At 38.9% G+C, this 18,958-nt stretch overlaps 1 protein-coding gene across 2 annotated transcripts in view; it reads right to left on the minus strand.

The window, feature by feature from the left end:
* Positions 1-18,958, minus strand: part of LOC133632087 (protein unc-13 homolog C) — a 321,103-nt gene that overhangs the window by 275,249 nt on the left and 26,896 nt on the right. For both annotated transcript variants that reach the window (XM_062024332.1, XM_062024326.1), the window contains exon 2: positions 377-4,606. In XM_062024332.1, coding sequence (XP_061880316.1) covers positions 377-4,433 — 4,057 coding nt within the window. In that variant the 5' untranslated portion in view covers positions 4,434-4,606. The remainder of the gene's footprint in view (positions 1-376; positions 4,607-18,958) is intronic.

Raw genomic sequence — 18,958 nt, forward strand, 5'->3', positions numbered from 1 at the left:
GATGTACAGCATACTACAAGTACTTTATCATTTCCTTAATAGCAGTTGGTGGTAAATTATGCTAATACATTTTAAATAAAGTTTATACAAGTTTTACAGCTGGAGGCTGTCCTAGCTGACATTGGGCTAGAGATGGGGCACACCCTGGACTGGTCACAAGTCAGTCACATGCTATATGTACACAAACAACAATTTACACACATCTGCACCAATGGCCAATTAAGAGTCTTAACCTAACATGGATGTTTGTAGACTTTGGGAGAAAACCAGAGTACCTATAGTGAACCAGAGTAAAAATGTATGCATACAAATAATTGTAATCCATAGCCTTCTCAAGCTATTTATAAAATATTGTATGTAACAAATCCAGTCTTACCTCCTGCCAGGATCTGTTGCTCCAATTCAGCCATCTGTTTCCGGTAGGCCCTCAGAGCCGCCTCCTTAAATGTCGGCCGTACCCGCTTCTTCTGGGGTGCTTCGGCAGGCTTTTCCTCTGAAGCATTTTTGTTTTCACTCTCATCCCCATGTGCTTCAACTTTTTCAGACACCTCAATAGCCTCCTCAATGATCTCCTCTATCTCCTCAATCTCCTCATCTCCCTCTTCCATCTCCTCTGTTACGTCATTGTCCTCTGTCTCGTCGTGTTCCTCCACGTCCAAATATTCCACCATGGCGTCATATTCAGCTGTGTCCTCAGTTACATTGGTTTCATACTCCTCACTGTACTCCTCGTCATACTGCTCGTCCAACCTGCAGTCATACTCCAGGACATGCGCCTCCTGACTTATGTCATTGTCTCTGGTTGCGCTGAAATCTTGAGCGGTGTCTAAATCCTGAGGGACATTGTCCTGAGAGGACTGACCATCCTCATCTGCATCATTGTCCTGAGAAGTCTCACATTCCTGTGCAAAGTCTTCACTTTCATCTACATTAGTCCTGTTCTCCAAATTAGCCAAAACCTGTTCCATCACCTCAACATAGTGTGTCTCATTGTCCACTGATTGTTCAACAACTTCTTCCTCAGAAGCTACCTTTTCCTCCTCTGCTTTGTGGTAAACAGGTTCTTTGTGAGAAGGTGAGACAACTGTCGAGGCGGAGTTGTTAGTTGTAGAGGTGGACAGTGTGCGGAAACGCCCCATGAATGAGGATGAAGAGTTTGCAGGTTCCTCAGGAGGTGGAGGAGGTGGAGGAGTATTCTGAGGACCAGTCTTCCACACTACCTCCAGAGCTGATTTTGCCCTTTGTAGTGTTGAACCAAAGCCAAAACCAAAGGACTTCTCACTGAGGTCTATGCTGAGCCTACTGCTCCATGACTTGGGCACCTCTTCCACCTTCTCTGTTCGAATCTCGCTTTGACTGCGGTACATTGTCGTGGATTTACTTTGATTTTGGTGAAAGCTGTGATTGACATCTATTTCAGGAAATGTTTCTTTAGAAACAACTTTTGATGTTTCCTTAGGAGTATCTTTAGGAACCAGTGTAGGCGCATCTTGAGAGATTACTGTTTTAGGGGTTTCTTTAACTGGTACCTTAGGGCTTTCTTTCGGAGCTGCTGTTGGGGCCTCTTTCGGTGGAAGGCTATAATCCTCTTTAGGGGCCGTATTATTACTAGTCTCCTTATGTGGTACTTGAGTTATCTCTTTTGTTGGAACTTTTGAAGCTTCTTGGGTTATTTCCTCCCCAGCAACTTTTGAAACTTCTTTAATTGTCATTTGTAAGGGTTCCTTAGCACTAACCATCGGGGACTGTTTTGGGGATTCTTTTGGGGACTCTTTAGGGGACTCTTTGGGTGTGGAGGCTGGACTCACTATTGGGGTTATTTTAGGGCTCTGTTTTGGTGATATTCTTGGACTTTCTTTTGGTGTCATCATTTGGCCATTTTTTGGAGCTGCTTTACGGAGTTTAATAGTTTCACTAGAAATTACCTTCGAAGGTAGTTGAGCTGATTCTTCAACAGTGGACTTGCTGGCATGTTTAGTCATAGGTTTTGCGCTGTCTTTAGGGAGGGCCTGAAGGGTCTCTTTAGCTGTGGATTTCCTCTCTTTTAAGGGTTCTTTCGGCGTTGCATTGGTTGCTGCTTTAGTTGAAATTTTTGCAGACACTTTTGGGTTTTCCTTTACCTGTATTTTGTTGGTGTCATCTTTTGACCCAATCTTTGTTTGTTTGTTTGTGATTTTAGCTGTTGCTTTAGAGACATCTTTTGATGACACTTTTACACTCTCTTTTGCTGTCACCTTGGAACTCTCTTTGGACTGGCGGACTGGTGCTTTGACTGACTCTCGTTCTACAATAGGAGGAATTATGTGGGTTGTTATTGGTGGCAGAGAAGGCTCTCTGTCAAGCATCATAAATTCCTCCTCTCCTTCAAATTGTAAATCTACTTCTTGGCATTTTGTTATATTCTCTGGAAAACCAGGGATGGTTGTTGGGTCAAACGGACTGCTGACCTCTATAGATGCTTCCAAGCCTGAATCTGTTCCTTGTTCTATATGATGCCAGTCCTTCCAAGGTGATAGGTCTGCTTGCAAAGACAACTGGGATCCACTGTAGTGGCTTCTATCCCCAGAAATGCATACCATTCCATTGCTCACCCCACTGTCAACCGTCTCTGTTGTTTCCATCTCATTGTGTTCATAAGGTTGATTCTCATGACTGGTGGTAGCATACCAGGAGGACGCCATATCTTCTTGTTTTCTTTGCCACAGTTCCTGATCTGAAGACGACAACAACAGCGAGCAGCCATTTGCCCGTGTAAAATACTGGCTCTCAGAAAAGTCTTCGGAGTATGACTGGCAAAGTTTGGAGCAGTCTGATTCAGAGCGACTAAGTTTAGGTGTGGAATAGTCACTCTGAGAGAGCCAACCAGAGGTAACATCGGAATAGTAAGCCTTCCCGTGCTTGTCAGGGTCATAGTATGAGTCATCAGCATAGTGTACTGCACCTGAGTAACCTGCTTCCTCCCCCCCTGAACGACTATGTTCATGGGATCGCCTTTTTTCTGATTTACTCTTGTGAGCAGGCTTCGAAATCACCATTGCATATTTGTTTCTGCTTAACTCATCTAATTCTTTATCACTGTCCATCGAATCCCAGTCATCACTCTCTACTTTATCTTTCCCTGATACCTTTATGTCCATGCTTTCATAGGTTTGTGAGGAGGACATTGTTTTGTCCTTTCTGTCTTTTCCATCACGAGTTAAGCTATCAGTGGAAACTGTAATACCGGTTCCTTTCAGTTTATAGCATTTCTTTAAAACTAAATCCCTATCTTGGGGGGTTGCAAAAATAACTATAATAGGACGAGGTTTTGCGTTAGAACATTCTCTTTGTTGTCCTAACCTGTGAGCAAGCTCAATTTTAATTGTTTTATGTGCGTCAGTGAGACCCATTTTGTCTTTTAGTAATTTATAAATAAGATGTTCTGTTTTCTCTGACCTTTCTTCTGGAACATTGAGAAAGCGCAAGGTTGAGTTATTCGCCTGGTGACTAATTTGTTTTATATAGTCATGGATATCTCGAGTTTCTCTTCTTGACTGGACAAACCCGGAGCGGAGTTGCTCAATTTCACTCTGAACTACCTCCACGCTGCTTGAAATCTCATCAATAGAGCTCTTTAGGGCGTTTACATGACCACGTAGCTCAGACAGTTCTGTCTCTATCTGGCTGATCCCCTGCAGTTCCTTGAAAATCATCTCCATGACATCCTGTGTCTGACTGATGCAACCCGTAGAGGAGGAGCCGGGCTCCAGGGTTGAGGTCTTTTGCTGTCGTCCCGCACGGTCCAAAGACTTGCTTCGGATACCAAGAGTTTTTCTCCAGTTGCTCACCTCGGAGTCTGAGGAGACGCACTCCTGACTCTTCTTCCATTTTCTCAATTTGCGAAGAGCACCTAGCCGGAGAGTGTGTAGACTGGAGCGTTCTACTCGTTCGCCCTCAGAGCTCCCATCAGAGGGAGCCAAGCTGATAAGGCTTTTCCGGTTCCGTCTTACTGGCATTGTGTGTGATTTATGCTCATCAAGTTTCCGGATAGGCTTTGTGTCACTCAGTGTGTCAGAGTAGCTACTGTCAATCGAAATAACCTCTGGAAATATGCTCTCATTATTATTATTCAAAAAAGGGGCGGTTTTAGGGAGTCCATTTGCGATAGCTACACGGTAACTGAAAGTGGGCGACAGAGACGAGCAGTCGTTCTTGCTGTCGTCTTCTTCCAGCGATATGTTACGTGCTGAGGAGCATTTGGATATTTTTTTGACTGTGGTCTTCACCGTGGTCGACAGAGTCAGATTGTGTGCTTGAGAGTTAGCGGTCTGTTTTGGCTCTTTATTTTTACTTCTCTCTTTCTTCTTGATTGGGTTTGCCAATTTCTTTGTAAACATTCCTTTGCAAATCTTTTCAATGTAAACTGATATAATCTTGATTAGGGCAGAAACCATGGATGGCAACCCTGAAGACTCCTTGTTAATGAGAGAAAGAGTACATGGAGAGTTGAGCAATGACTCGATGAGCACTACAGCAGCTTGCTCTTCTGGAATGCAGTCTTTTGATGGCGATGCCACACTGTGAAGCAACTGGGTACTGTGTTTAAATCCAGTAAAAGAAAATCACCCTGAAACAGAGAGAGAAAGCGTTGCTTGCATAGTAATAACAAGATTATTCATTCATGCAGTGGAATAATGTGTCATTCAAAATTAATGTAAAAAGAAATGAACAAAAATAAAATGGTGAAATGAGTGAAAACGATCTTATCTTATGATGAATGTCCAAATCAATAAATACATTTTCTAAGACAAATGCTGTTGTCAGCTACAGTACAGTACTTTCCATATATTGATTTTAATTAGGACAGTCAACTGAATATGAATTAAGATTAAGATTGAAAGTTAATGACCTGTGCTACCAAGTCATGTTGAATGTGAATGGAACGGCTTACATGCTGGACTCATTCACGTGTTGATAATACACGTCTGCAGCAGACTGAGTGGTTTTTAAAGGTGTCGTGTGGAGTCATGCCACATAATGTTCAAATTTTAAACAGTCTGGTGCTGACTTTGTTTACCAAAGAGATAAATTGACCAAGTGAGTCGAAAGTGTGTCATCCAGAGGTTTTTTTGACAGCTGCTCCACGTTAGTTTCGGGACGTCCAGCTGGATGTGAAATGCACATGTCAAATGAGCTGTGAAACACAGACTTACGGTTGATGAACATTAGCATGTACTGTAGCGCTTCATGGAATTTGTGTTGTGGTCCTCTTACACTGTATGGTAGATTGACAGGTAAAGGACTTATTAGCACGTATGAACACTACAGTGGATAAACACAATATGTTTGGATTTAAAAACAATTATTTTTATACGATTCGCTCGAAATGGAATGAATCCGATCTAGAGTCAAACTGGTGTCACATGATGCTAGTTTGAATTCCTGTGACTTTAGAGGCATGTTTACCCGAACATTGTTGTTGCATTCCGAATTGTGTTGGTTGTTCTTTAGAGTTTCCAATATATTCATATACTTGTGGCGGGCTGCCATAAGCAACAGGCTTCTGTAGTCGGCACACATTGCCCGACAGCAGACTAGCCTGGTAGTACAAAATTAGCGGTCAATCCGCGTTTCTACAGAGTTTGGTTACTATATTCCATTATGACTGTAAATAGAATTGCATTTGGTGTTTTGTCAAATGTGTTCCACCATTGCTAGGAATTAGGGTTTGTTACTTTTAGTAAAGTACCGCGATACTAATGAATTATATACGTATTATACCGCCTCTAAAACTTACAACCAGCGTCAAAATTCAAACAAACGCCATTGGTGAATCTACACCTAATATCCTGTAATGATACCAAGTACAAGAGCGTATTTAGTCGATACTACTACGATTACCTCAATATTTTTTGGCATCACAACAGATGCTTTTGTTTTTTTCAAATGTATTTTATGTTTATAAACTCAGTAAATAAGTCATTGGACACATGAGGACTTTGAATATGACCAATGTATGACCCTGTAACTTCTTGGTATCGGATTGATACCCAAATTTGTGGTATCATCCAAAATTAATGTAAGCATCCAAACAACAGAAGAATAAGTGATTATTACATTTGAACAGAAGTGTAGATAGAACATGTTAAAAGAGAAAGTAAGCAGATATTAACAGTAAATGAACAAGTAGATTAATAATTAATTTTCTACCACTTATCCTTTATAATGTTAACAAAATAATAAAATGATAAATGACACAATATGTTACTGCATACGTAAGCAGACTAAATTAGGAGCCTTTGTTTGCTTACTTACTACTAAAAGACAAGTTGTCTAGTATGTTCACTATTTTATTTAAGGACAAATTGCAATAAAAAAACATATGTTTAATGTACCCTAAGATTTTTTTGTTCAAATAAAGCCAATAATGCAATAGAAATAGAAAAGTATCGAAAAGTACCGAAAAGTATCTAAATACATTTTGGGACCGGTACCAAAATATTGGTATCGGGACAACACTACTAGGAATGTAACAATATGAAAATGTCATATCACGGCAATCGTCACATTTTTTTTTTACGATTATCATTACTATCACGGTATTGTTGAATGTGCTTAAAAAGTACTCATACACTTATAACTAAGGTGGGCTGACACCTGGAAGGTCACTTTTGAGTCCAACAAGTGCAAGGCTATAATCCTGTCCAGGAAGAGGAATCTAGAGGATGCTAATTTTAATTAACCTGTCAATGGCATCGCCCATTGCAATTTGGCATCAAGCTAGCAGCATGAGAGCCAACCTTTATCCTGTATGGTTGCATTGCTGTATTTTCCAGTTTATGCCAAAACTGTATTGATTGAACATTATTGTTACATGTACAGTCGTGGTCAAAAGTTTACATACACTTGTAAAGAACATAATGTCATGGCTGTCTTGAGTTTCCAATCATTTCTACAACTCATTTGTTTGTGATAGAGTGATTGGAGCACATACTTGTTGGTCACAAGAAACATTCAAGAAGTTTGGTTCTTTTATGAATTTATTATGGGTCTACTGAAAATGTGACCAAATCTGCTTAGTCAAAAGTATACAATACTGCAATGTTAAAGTTTGGTTACATGTCTCTTGGCAAGTTTCACTGCAATAAGGCACTTTTGGTAGCCATCCACAATCTCCTGGTTTAATTTTTGACCACTCCTCTTAACAAAATTGGTGCAGTTCAGCTAAATTTGTTGGTTTTCTGACATGGACTTGTTTTTTTCGGCATCGTCCACACGTTTAAGTCAGGACTTTGGGAAGGCCATTCTAAATCCTTAATTCTAGGCTGATTTAGCCATTCCTTTACCACTTTTGACGTGTGTTTGGGGTCATTGTCCTGTTGGAACACACAACTGCGCCCAAGACCCAACCTCAGGGCTGATGATTTTATGTTGTCCTGAAGAATTTGGAGGTAATCCTCCTTTTTCATTGTCCCATTTACTCTCTGTAAAGCACCAGTTCCATTGGCAGCAAAACAGGCCCAGAGCATAATACTACCACCACCATGCTTGACGGTAGGGATGGTGTTCCTGGGATTGAAGGCCTCACCTTTTCTCCTCCAAACATATTGCTGGGTATTGTGGCCAAACAACTCAATTTTTTATTTCATCTGACATCACATGGACAAAGATAAGACCTTCTGGAGGAAAGTTCTGTGGTCAGATGAAACAAAAATGTATCTGTTTGGCCACAATACCCAGCAATATGTTTGGCGGAGAAAAGGTGAGGCCTTTAATTCCAGGAACACCATTCCTCCCGTCAAGCATGTTGGTGGTATTATTATGCTCTGGGCCTGTTTTGCTGCCAATGGAACTGGTGCTTTAAATGGGACAATGAAAAAGGAGGATTACCTCCAAATTCTTCAGGACAACCTAAAATCATCAGCCCGCAGGTTGGGTCTTGGGCGCAGTTGGGTGTTCCAACAGGACAATGACCCCAAACACACGTCAAAAGTGGTAAAGGAATGGCTAAATCAGACTAAAATTAAGGATTTAGAATGGCCTTCCCAAAGTCCTGACTTAAACGTGTGGACAATGCTGAAGAAACAAATCCATGTCAGAAAACTAACAAATGTAGCTGAACTGCACCAATTTTGTTAAGAGGAGTGGTCAAAAATTAAGCCAGAAGATTGTGAATGGCTACCAAAAGCGCCTTACTGCAGTTAAACTTGCCAAGGGACATGTAACCAAATATTAACATTGCTGTATGTATACTTTTGACCCAGCAGATTTGCTCACATTTTCAGTAGACCCATAATAAATTCATAAAAGAACCAAACTTCATGAATGTTTTTTGTGACCAACAAGTATGTGCTCCAATCCCTCTATCCAAACAAATGAGAGTTGTAGAAATTATTGGAAACTCAAGACAGCCATGACATTATGTTCTTTACAAGTGTATGTTAACTTTTGACCACGACTGTATGTGCACTTCATGTGTATAATAATGTATCTTCCTTTTTCCTAGTTTTAGAGTAACTAAACAGCCTTAAGTTGGACGTTTTTTTAATCTCTAATTTAAAGGTGTGCTTACATATCTGCCAAACTAAATATCAAGATTCAGGGAGGTGGAATGATATATGTACACAAACCATGGGTGTACAAAGTGCAGCCTGTGTTACATTTTAGTAATACAATAAAAAAAATGGAAAATACACCAAAACTATATATTGTAAAAAATATATGTTGATGCTAATAACGAACATATTTGTCTTTAAATATATGCATACTTTTTTTGTTTTGCCTTTTAAAGAACATATGCAAACTATATGATGATGTCATTTTGACACCACCCAGACCACGCCTCCATGCCAATGTGTTAGAAATACTATATTTATTAAAACGTTAAGATTGATAGCAGGAAATTGGCTTGGAGGATATTCTACATAAAAACCGACCTGCCATTGCTCAATAACGATAGTTATATAAACAGTGGATTTTTTTTCTGACATTGTGCTCCTCTATGCTGAATTTTTAGTCTAACTGCAAGGAAAGACTAACAAAAAATGCTGCAATAATACCGTTTGAGTCTGCTAATCTGTATGCTGCTAAACGGCCGTTCCTGACACCTTTTTGGTTAGTCTGTGAGAAGTTAACCCATTAACTTCACTGTTCATGGACTGCTATTCACAATTTCAAACACCCTGAGGCCCGACAAGTCCTAGCCCACCTACACAACTCTTCTTAGTTCTACTGACCTCCTCAGGAGACAGTGTGGGCACAGACAATACTTGACTGACATCTCCCATATAATGTTCTTTTCTTTTTTCTTATTTCATCTGAGTGTCTACGACATTATAACTGTATTCATTTTTGAGATGTATAAATCCTATTATTACTCCCTCAAACTTCACAGTGGACAGTCATTTTCTCAGCCAGCCTAATCAGAAACACCTTTGAGAGTTTGAAGGTCCTTTAACTACATTTGCAAAGTATTTCCTGAGGGCTGTTTATAGGCTGTGAAAACGAAATTACGCTCTCAATTTAGACGAAAATCAAGTTCTAATTTAGTGATAATGCTCTGACTTTCGGTTGAATAGATTTGATAATGGTTTGCCGAAAGCCTTTTCTTGTAATGGGTGTAATAGTTGCCACTGTGTTGAAGATATTGTTGAATAATGATACCTAGAAGGCAAAATGACGTGCACGGTTTGGCTAAAACCAGAAGAGGCCCTGTTGATTCAGTTGCTAGTTGGTTGTCTATAGATGTTCCCATTCATCTAGGTCGTTGTATTCTCAGGGCATTTAATCGATCGCAACTGGACTGTTCAGTTTGTCCTAGAAGACGTTTCGCCTCTCATCCGAGCAGGCTTCATTAGTTCATGCTCATAGACTTAGTTTGGACTACTGTAGATCAGACCAATCTTAGTGTGTGTACAGTGGAAACTCGATTTACGAACGCCTCTATTTGCGACCTTTTCAGCCTAAAAACCTTTAGATCAGGGTTGCACAAAGTGGGCCAGTCGTGTCATTTCGTTTGGCCCGCCAAAAGGGTGGCTGACGACTGTAAAACATATTCATACTGACGTCTTTCAAGCAGCACAATCATTGATGGCATATCTGCAAGGCTACACTGTGAAAAAGTCAGTAGATTTTACTCTAAAAACCTGGCAGCTTAGTTGACAGAAATTTTCTGTGAGATCATCAGTGGTACCATTTTTCCATGTACAGTAATATACTGTAAAAACAAAAAATTAAATAAATAAATAAAAATTTACGGTAAAAAAGTATCAACTCAGTTGCAACAATTTTGCAGTAAAAATAACAGTGGTACTGTTTTTTAATATTGTAATGCACTAGGGTTGTATGGTATACCAGTATTAGTATAGTACCGTGATACTAATGAATCATTTTCGGTACTATACCGCCTCTGAAAAGTACCGATTTCCCACTCCCCCCGTTGTCGTCACGTAGTGTCATTGCTGGTTTACGAGCAGACGAGCATGTTCGGTAGCACACAATAACAGAGTACTTACAAGCAGACACAGTGTGTAGACAGAAAAGGGAGAACGGACGCATTTTGGCTTAAAAACTAACGATAAAGGTGAAGTTATAACACTGAAACGCCCACCGGAAGAAGCGCTTTAAGACATGGCTAGCTAGCTAGCGGCTAAAGTCCAGCCGCTGTCGGCAGTGTTTTAGCTACTTCTAAATCATTAATCCTCACCTCCATGGCGACAAATAAAGTATGTTTCTTACAAGTATCATCCCTGCAGGACGAGGAATAGCTAAACATGCTTCACTACACACCGTGGCTCACCAACGTCAAAATGTAAACAAACACTATAGGTGGATCTACACCTGACATCCACTGTAATCATACCAAGTACAGGAGTGTTTCTAGTCGATACTACTATGATTATGTTGATATGTTTTGGCATCACAACTTCTTCTTTCCTTTTTAAAAAAATTATATTATGTTTATAAACTCAGTAAATATGTCCCTGGACACATGAGGACTTTGAATATGACCAATGTATGATCTTGTAACAACTTGGTATCGGATTGATACCCAAATTTGTGGTATCATCCAAAACTATTGTAAAGTATCAAACAAAGAAGAATACATTATTAATACGTTTTAACAAACATGTAAATAGAACATGTTATAAGAGAAAGTAAGCAAGTATTAACAGTAGATTAATAAGTCATTTTCTACCACTTGTCCTTAATAATTTTGACAAAATAATAAAATGGAAAATGACACAATATGTTACTGCATACGTCAGCAGACTAATTAGGAGCCTTTGTTTGTTTACTTACTACTAAAAGACAAGTTGTCTTGTATGATCACTATTTTATTTAAGGAAAAACTTGCAATAAGAAATATTTGTTTAATGTACCCTAAGATTTTTTGTTAAAATAAAGACAATAATAAAACATTTTGTGGTCCCCTTTATTTAGAAAAGTATCGAAAAATACCGAAAAGTATCGAAATTATTTTAGTACCGGTACCAAAATATTGGTATCAGGACAACACTATAATGCACTGTAAAAAAATGCTCATACATTTTATTTTGCAGTAATTGGTGTAAAAACCACAGTGAATGTTATGGTCAAAATCTAGTGACTGACCTGCCATTTTTTTAAATCATAAAATCTGTAGAAAACATTTTTTATTTTGTTTTTAAAGGCTAACTAGTTACGTTTAAATTCAAGCACTTTGTGACTTTTTGACACCGTATGGAAAAGGATAATCTTGGTCGCCATGCTTCGCCTACATCCTATAGTGAAAACCTAAACGCTTCGAAATTTGGCATCCTCCTATTTGGAGTCTGTCTGGGTAAAGTTTGAAAGCAATCAGATGAAATATCAAGGAGGAACTGGTTACAGAACAACACCTGTAAATCTGCCGAAAATTGCCTTTTTTGAATGTTTTGAGGTTGAAACTGTACATAAAAGAAGCAGCGTTGTATGTTAACTGAATTAGGCCCACATTCTGTGTGACAATCAATCAATCAATCAATCAATCAATCAATCAATCAATCAAAGTTTATTTATATAACCCTTAATCACAAGTGTCTCAAAGGGCTGCACAAGCCACAACCACATCCTCGGCTCAGATACCACATCAGGGCAAGAACAAACTCAACCCATTGAGATACAATGAGAAACCTTGGAGGGGACCGCAGATGTGGGCACAAATCTCTTCTACCTTATATTTACATATGGCAATCTGAGGCTAAATGCCTCACTCGTGGTGCTGTTGCATTCCTAGTTGGCCCTTGGAAAATTGGCACATTTTCACTTTGGCCCTTGGAGGCAAAATGTTTATGCACCCCTGCTTTAGATCGAGCCAAATATGCCTCTGTGTGCGAACAATGTCTCAGCCTATGAACGCTTTATTCACGTATTCATTCATTAATTTTGTGTGCCACTGGAAGCCCTACGGGGCTGCCGTTTTGATGACATCACTTCCTGTACAGGCTTACACAGCCATTTTGAAGAAGCAGGACCACTACGTGACATCCTGTTTACATATTTACGAGGAGTACGCGGCAGCGCCAATGACGCACAGATTGGCTTGCAAATTTGGAAGAAGCAAGTCCACAATTGTAAAATTGAAAAAAGTTCATATGGTTTGCAAAGAGAATTAAATATATTTGCAATGACAGAGAGAAAGTACAAGACCAGGTCGAAAAGCTGTTGCTCTTGTGGTTAAATGCAAAGCTTCTGGTAGCATTTCCGAGGCTATCATTTGCGAAAAGCTTGCCATTTATATGGCGACTTGATGTCCAAAAGTGACCCTGCACGGAAGAACAATTCAAGGCGAGCTGCGGGTGGTTGGAAGAGTTTAAAAAAGAGGAGCCGGCATTCAAAGCGTGATGCGGCGTGGTGAGGCTGCTGGCTCTGACAAAGCTGCCGTGCAGGAGTTTATCCAGTACTTCAAGGATTTTATCAGCGAAAGGGGAATTCTCCCGCAGCAAGTTTTTAACTGCAATGAGACCGGGCTTTTTTGGAGGGGAAAAAAGATCCATAAACAGACTTATAATACAGCGGAGAAAGCCGATGGAAGATCGCCGTTTACAACTCAAAAATCCCCAGACTATTCAAAGAAATGCCACAAATATTCACCAACACAAGGACACAAGATATAAAGGAATTTCATTTTTTTATTTTAATTTTAGCAACACCGTTGGTAACGTTTCCGAGAGTACCAAATTTGAACCCCGCGGCTTATAAAACGGTGCGGCTAATATATGGATTTTTAAATTTATGGCCTTAATGTAAACATATGTTTTTTAAAACAAGCAAACACACTGAATAGGCGTGTTAATGTTTGCTATGGCGCCATCTTTAGGTCGAGTTCGCTCACTGCAGGGGCTGCATTGCCCTTGTGTTTAGACTGAGCTACAAACCGGAAGTACAATTGCAGTCCATTCTTCCAGCCGTCAATAGCGTTCTACTGTATGGATTCTTCATTTATCACTCAAAGCAACGTTTGTAAATTTGACAGTATAACTAAAACATTTCTTACTTACTAAACCATCTCATGTGTTATGTCTGTAGAAATGTTTTCATGCATATTTGTACATGCTATCGTAGTTCAATTGAGCTAGCTAGCGTCGTTAGCATTAGCTAATATGCTAACATGTTTACAAGTGTCTTTGTTAGTAGTATTACCTTAAAATGGCATTCTTTTGTATTGTGTCAGTTTCACAAGTTTCTCAGTAATTTCACCAAGACGCCACCGTGGAGTTATTGAGTATGTTTAGGTTATTGGAGAGCTAGCTTCTGCAGCTTGTGGGTCTGTGACAATGACTTTTATAGACACTGTTTGGAAACAATTAGGGTATGTAAATAAACACTTACAAAATATTTCTGTGTAAAGAACTTATTTCACAACATATATATCTGCGGCTTATAGTCTGGTGCGGTTAATACATGGAAAAAAATGTTTTTCTTCTAAAATTTAGTAGGTGCGGCTTATAAACCGGTGCGCTCTATCGTCGAGAAAATACGGTATATTCAGTATATATATATATATATATATATATATATATATATATATATATATATATATATATATATATATATATATATATATATATATATATATATATATATACACATTATAGTGTCTTTAAAGTGTGCTTTGGTTTTTAAATTGGGACTTTTGGTGAGGCTCAAACAAATGATTAATGTTTACATTGTTTCTTATGGGTAACTCTGCTTCACGAGACAAACTTTTCGGTTTGCGAACCATGTTCAAGAACCAATTGTACTTAGATTGGATTAGATTCGACCATTCTAAGTCTAAGTACTTAGATTTGATGCGCGGCAAAACTTTCTGTAAGACAAACTGAACAGTCCAGCTGCGATCAATTGAATGTCCTGAGAATGCTAGCTTGTTAAATGATGAAAACCTGGCAGGCTTACAAAATATGTTGGTATACTGCAGTAACGGAAGGCATTCTTTACAAAATGTTAGCATCATTATTCTTATTTTAATCCTGATAAGGTGCATGCTTTTCCGAACAGTTTTACCACACCTAACTCCTATTCTTCCACTGTATTTGAAATTCTATAATCAGTCAGTCAACATTTATACTATCAATATACTTTGGCCTGGTTTTCTGTTTCTTTCTGATTAACTTTGCTGCAAAGTCTGACAGTATTGGCTGGATTTTTATGTCACTACGTTACTGCACGCCATAATCACCGTTTGGTACAGAGTGCGGTTTTAAGATCACAGTTTGGTTTATTTTTAAAACAGTAAGGGAGTCAAAAGCAAAACATAAAACTGTTTTGTGTAAACAGATTTAATAACTAAAAAAAATGCAAACTGCTGCGCCCAGCGCCTCTTTCTCCAAAACCATAATTTTTTGTGTTAACATATTACTGAACTTAGATACAAAAATCACCAACCATCAAAAACAACATATACTAATAGTAGCAACTTATCAAACTCTAAGCCCTGTGTACACATGTACTACTGTAGCTGCTCCTTCCTTCCCAGTAGATACTTTCACATCGTATTTTCATCCAACTCGGGAAGTCTGTTTCAAACCACGGTATCCACATTAGGGCTGAACTAACCTTTTCCCAAAAAGTGTGTTTGTCTGCCTGAGGCTGCATCACATCAGAGTTAGCAAGAGACTGCAATATCAGTGTTGTCGATCTCACGAGAGAAACAAGCTCTATGAAAAACAAACCCCAAAAGAAGCCCAACAGGCAACACACCTCATTTGTGCAAAACAGAGGCCACCTAATGGTGCAGTTTTTGTAAATATATACAGTACAGGCCAAAAGTTTGGACAAACCTTCTCATTTCAATGCGTTTTCTTTATTTTCATGACTATGTACTTTGAAGATTGTCACTGAAGGCATCAAAACTATGACACCTGTGAAGTGAAAACCCTTTCAGGTGACTACCTCTTGAAGAGGGGGGCTATTTTAAAGAAACTAGAATGTGAAACATGTTTTCAGTGATTTCACCTTTTTTTGTTAAGTCCATACCTGTGTTCATGTGTTCATTCATAGTTGTGATGCCTTCAGTGACAATCTACAATGTAAATAGTCATGGAAATACAGAAAACCCATTGAATGACAAGGTGTGTCCAAACTTTTGGCCTGTACTGTACATATATTGATCGTGGTGTGATCAATTTGACATCATCATATCTATGACATGTTCATTTTTATTGGCAATGATGCCTATATTGTCACGAGGGGGGTCGCAGCTCACTGCGGGGTCGTTCTCCGGGATGCAGAACGGACAACTCCGGACAAAGCGTGAAGGTGTGAGTATGATTTATAGTCATAAATCATAGCTTAAACCAAAAACAGGAAACAAGCAAAAGGAAAGCGTGTCGTTTGCACAAGAAGCTAAAGAACCAGAACTTAGCACTGGAATCATGAAGTAGGAAACTTACTAGCTGTGGCATGAACAAACAAGACTTACGTGGACCAGGCATGAAGTGAACAATGACGCCAGGACGACTGACTGGCAAAGGCAAGCTTAAATAATGCCTCTGATTAGTGCTCGCGAAGCAGGTGAGCGGGTGAACACTAATCCGAGCCAGGTGGAAATAATAAGTAACCATCGTAACTAAAACAAACAAGGGTGCACAAAAACCAGTAACTAATGAAGTCCAAAACTAACAAAACATAACAAAACATGATCCGGACCACGGATCATGACATATATTTTCTTTAAAATGCCTAAACACACGTTTTATGTACGGTATATTTAAAAACAAACCTGTAATATTAGTTATCGATAATAACTATTTTTTTAATATTATCAGAATCAGTTTTATTGGCCAGGTATGTTTAACAAGGGATTTGACTTGGTAGACTGTACATTATTTGTTAAATCTAATTTCAATTGTTGCTGCTTATCGTAAAAGGTAACACAGGCTACAGTATATTTTGCCCTCCTTGAATGTGGCAATTTAGTTTGCCAAATATATAAACAGTCATTTGAATTAGAGATGGAAAAAATAACGAGATGTTTGGTTGCTATTCTCCACAATGAAATGTAAACCTAACTACACTAAGCAAAGTACATTATATACACAGGAAGTGCACATGCATGTAAGAATCACATTAAAATAATAATTTGGTAAAAAAAATAAAAATAAATAAATACAACTTGTTTTTCAGTTTAGAAGAAAGTGAAAAAAGCAATACAGTTATGCAGAATGAAGCTTGGCTCTCTTGCCGTTAGCTAAATGCTAACATACAATGAACCTGCTCGTTGATAGGCTAACCCAAATTAGCATGGTCAATCGCCACATAAATAGAAAAAAATCATTCACACTCACAATCTCCAACGAAGCTAACATGCATAATTTTGGTATTTGAGAAGAAGAGTACCGGGAGAAAAGTCACCCGCACAGCAAAACATGCACAATCCAGATGTATACAGGGAGGTTCGAAGACTCACACGGCGTAAAGTCAGACGTTAATATCAGTAGTAACGTCAGAAGAATTAGGGTAGTTTACACAGGCTTCATCAATAAATGCAATAATTTACTTGAAATACCTTTCTCTTCAACTCTTTTTTGCTGCAGCTGTTACATATACTGTAATATTGTACATGGTAATTGGGATTTTTTATATATTGTATATATTATATAAAAAGGAGGAGTTCAAGTACCTCGGAGTCTTGTTCACGAGTGAGGAAAGAGTGGATCGTGAGATCGACAGGCGGATCGGTGCGGCGTCTTCAGTAATGTGGACGCTGTTGTGGTGAAGAAGGAGCTGAGCCGGAAGGCAAAGCTCTCAATATACCGGTCAATCTACGTTCCCATCCTCACCTATGGTCATGAGCTGTGGGTTATGACCGAAAGGACAAGATCACGGGTACAAGCGACCGAAATGAGTTTCCTCTGCCGGGTGGCGGGGCTCTCCCTTAGAGATAGGGTGAGAAGCTCTGCCATCCGGGGGGAGCTCAAAGTAAAGCCGCTGCTCCTCCACATCGAGAGGAGCCAGATGACGTGGTTCGGGCATCTGGTCAGTATGCCACCCGAACGCCTCCCTAGGGAGGTGTTTAGGGCACGTCCGACCGGTAGGAGGCCATGGGGAAGACCCAGGACACGTTGGGAAGACTATGTCTCCCGGCTGGCCTGGGAACGCCTCGGAAGCTGGAAGAAGTGGCTGGGGAGAGGGAAGTCTGGGCTTCTCTGCTTAGGCTGCTGCCTCCGCGACCCGACCTCGGATAAGCGGAAGAAAATGGATGGATGGATGGTTTATCTAAAAATATAATATAATATAATAATATATCATATATATTATATACTGTATATACAATATGTAAATATTACATATGTTATATTTTATATTGCTACAATGGTACATTTATAGTCTACTTTATTATACCTTTCGTTTTCGCCCTCTTTTTGTGCCCTTGTGTGCATTATCCTTTACATCCTTTGTAACTGAGCTACTGTGTGGAACAATTTCCCTTGTGGATCAATAAAGTTTGTCTAAGTCAAATCTAAAACTTTCTTTCCTTACTTTTGCTGGGTGTCAACTCGTCGGAGACTTGGAGGCGATTTAGATGCAAGTTTTTTCTTTTTGTTTTTTTCCCCAAAAATTATGGAAGAACATTTTTATGATATTTGAGATTTTTTTCAAACGTGTTATGGCCAATACATGCAATGTATTACTTAAATGTGTTTTATTGTAAAAAAGAAAAAAAAAATGTTCATGTAAAAAAACAAACTTATTTTAAAGGGATTGGCCTCTATCTTGCTGTGGTGGTGCACCACAATCAATGACATGTAGGGGAAATCCTGAATATATGATGCATAAGAAACAGCTAAATTATATTGAGCACAACATAAATGTTGAATATCTTAAATAATTTGAATAACTTAATTTTAAACCCTCATCAAAAGAAGAGTGCAATTTGCATATTTACATATTATACAGAGACTTTTAGGCGTATTATAGATTACAAATTGACATTATGCACAGGCAAAAAAAACAACTAATTGGCTTTGCATAATTAATTAATGCAGCATATTTGTGTAAGGTATATTTTGACATCATTGTTTGTTCACAAAGATGATTGGTGTGTGACAAGCTATGCAAATGGCTATTTTTAGATCATTAATTTGTCTTGTCTCGCCGAGCCTTTTGTGCTCTTTATTTATTTGTATTAACACGATGAATTAAAACCTGTGAGCAGGTAAAATAAATCCAGTCCATTAGTGCTTTCTTTTTCTTCCATTATAATATATTAGTATATAAAAAATAATATTTGTATGAAGTTTTCTCCACTTACTACTACTAATTGTCACTGTCTCGTCCCTTGTTTCTAGGTCAGTTTGTGTAACGACCTGGTCGCATCGAGGTGCGGTGGTGTTCTCCCAAGGATGCAGACGGGCTCGGACACAGCTTGCAGGTAGAAAAATGATTTATTCTGGAGCTAACTCAGACAGGAAAAAACAAAAACGACTAGCATGGGAGCTAGCAAGTAAAAAAATAG

The sequence above is a fragment of the Entelurus aequoreus genome, linkage group LG02, assembly GCF_033978785.1.
Source record: "Entelurus aequoreus isolate RoL-2023_Sb linkage group LG02, RoL_Eaeq_v1.1, whole genome shotgun sequence".
In the NCBI taxonomy this organism is placed as follows: Eukaryota; Metazoa; Chordata; class Actinopteri; order Syngnathiformes; family Syngnathidae; genus Entelurus; species Entelurus aequoreus.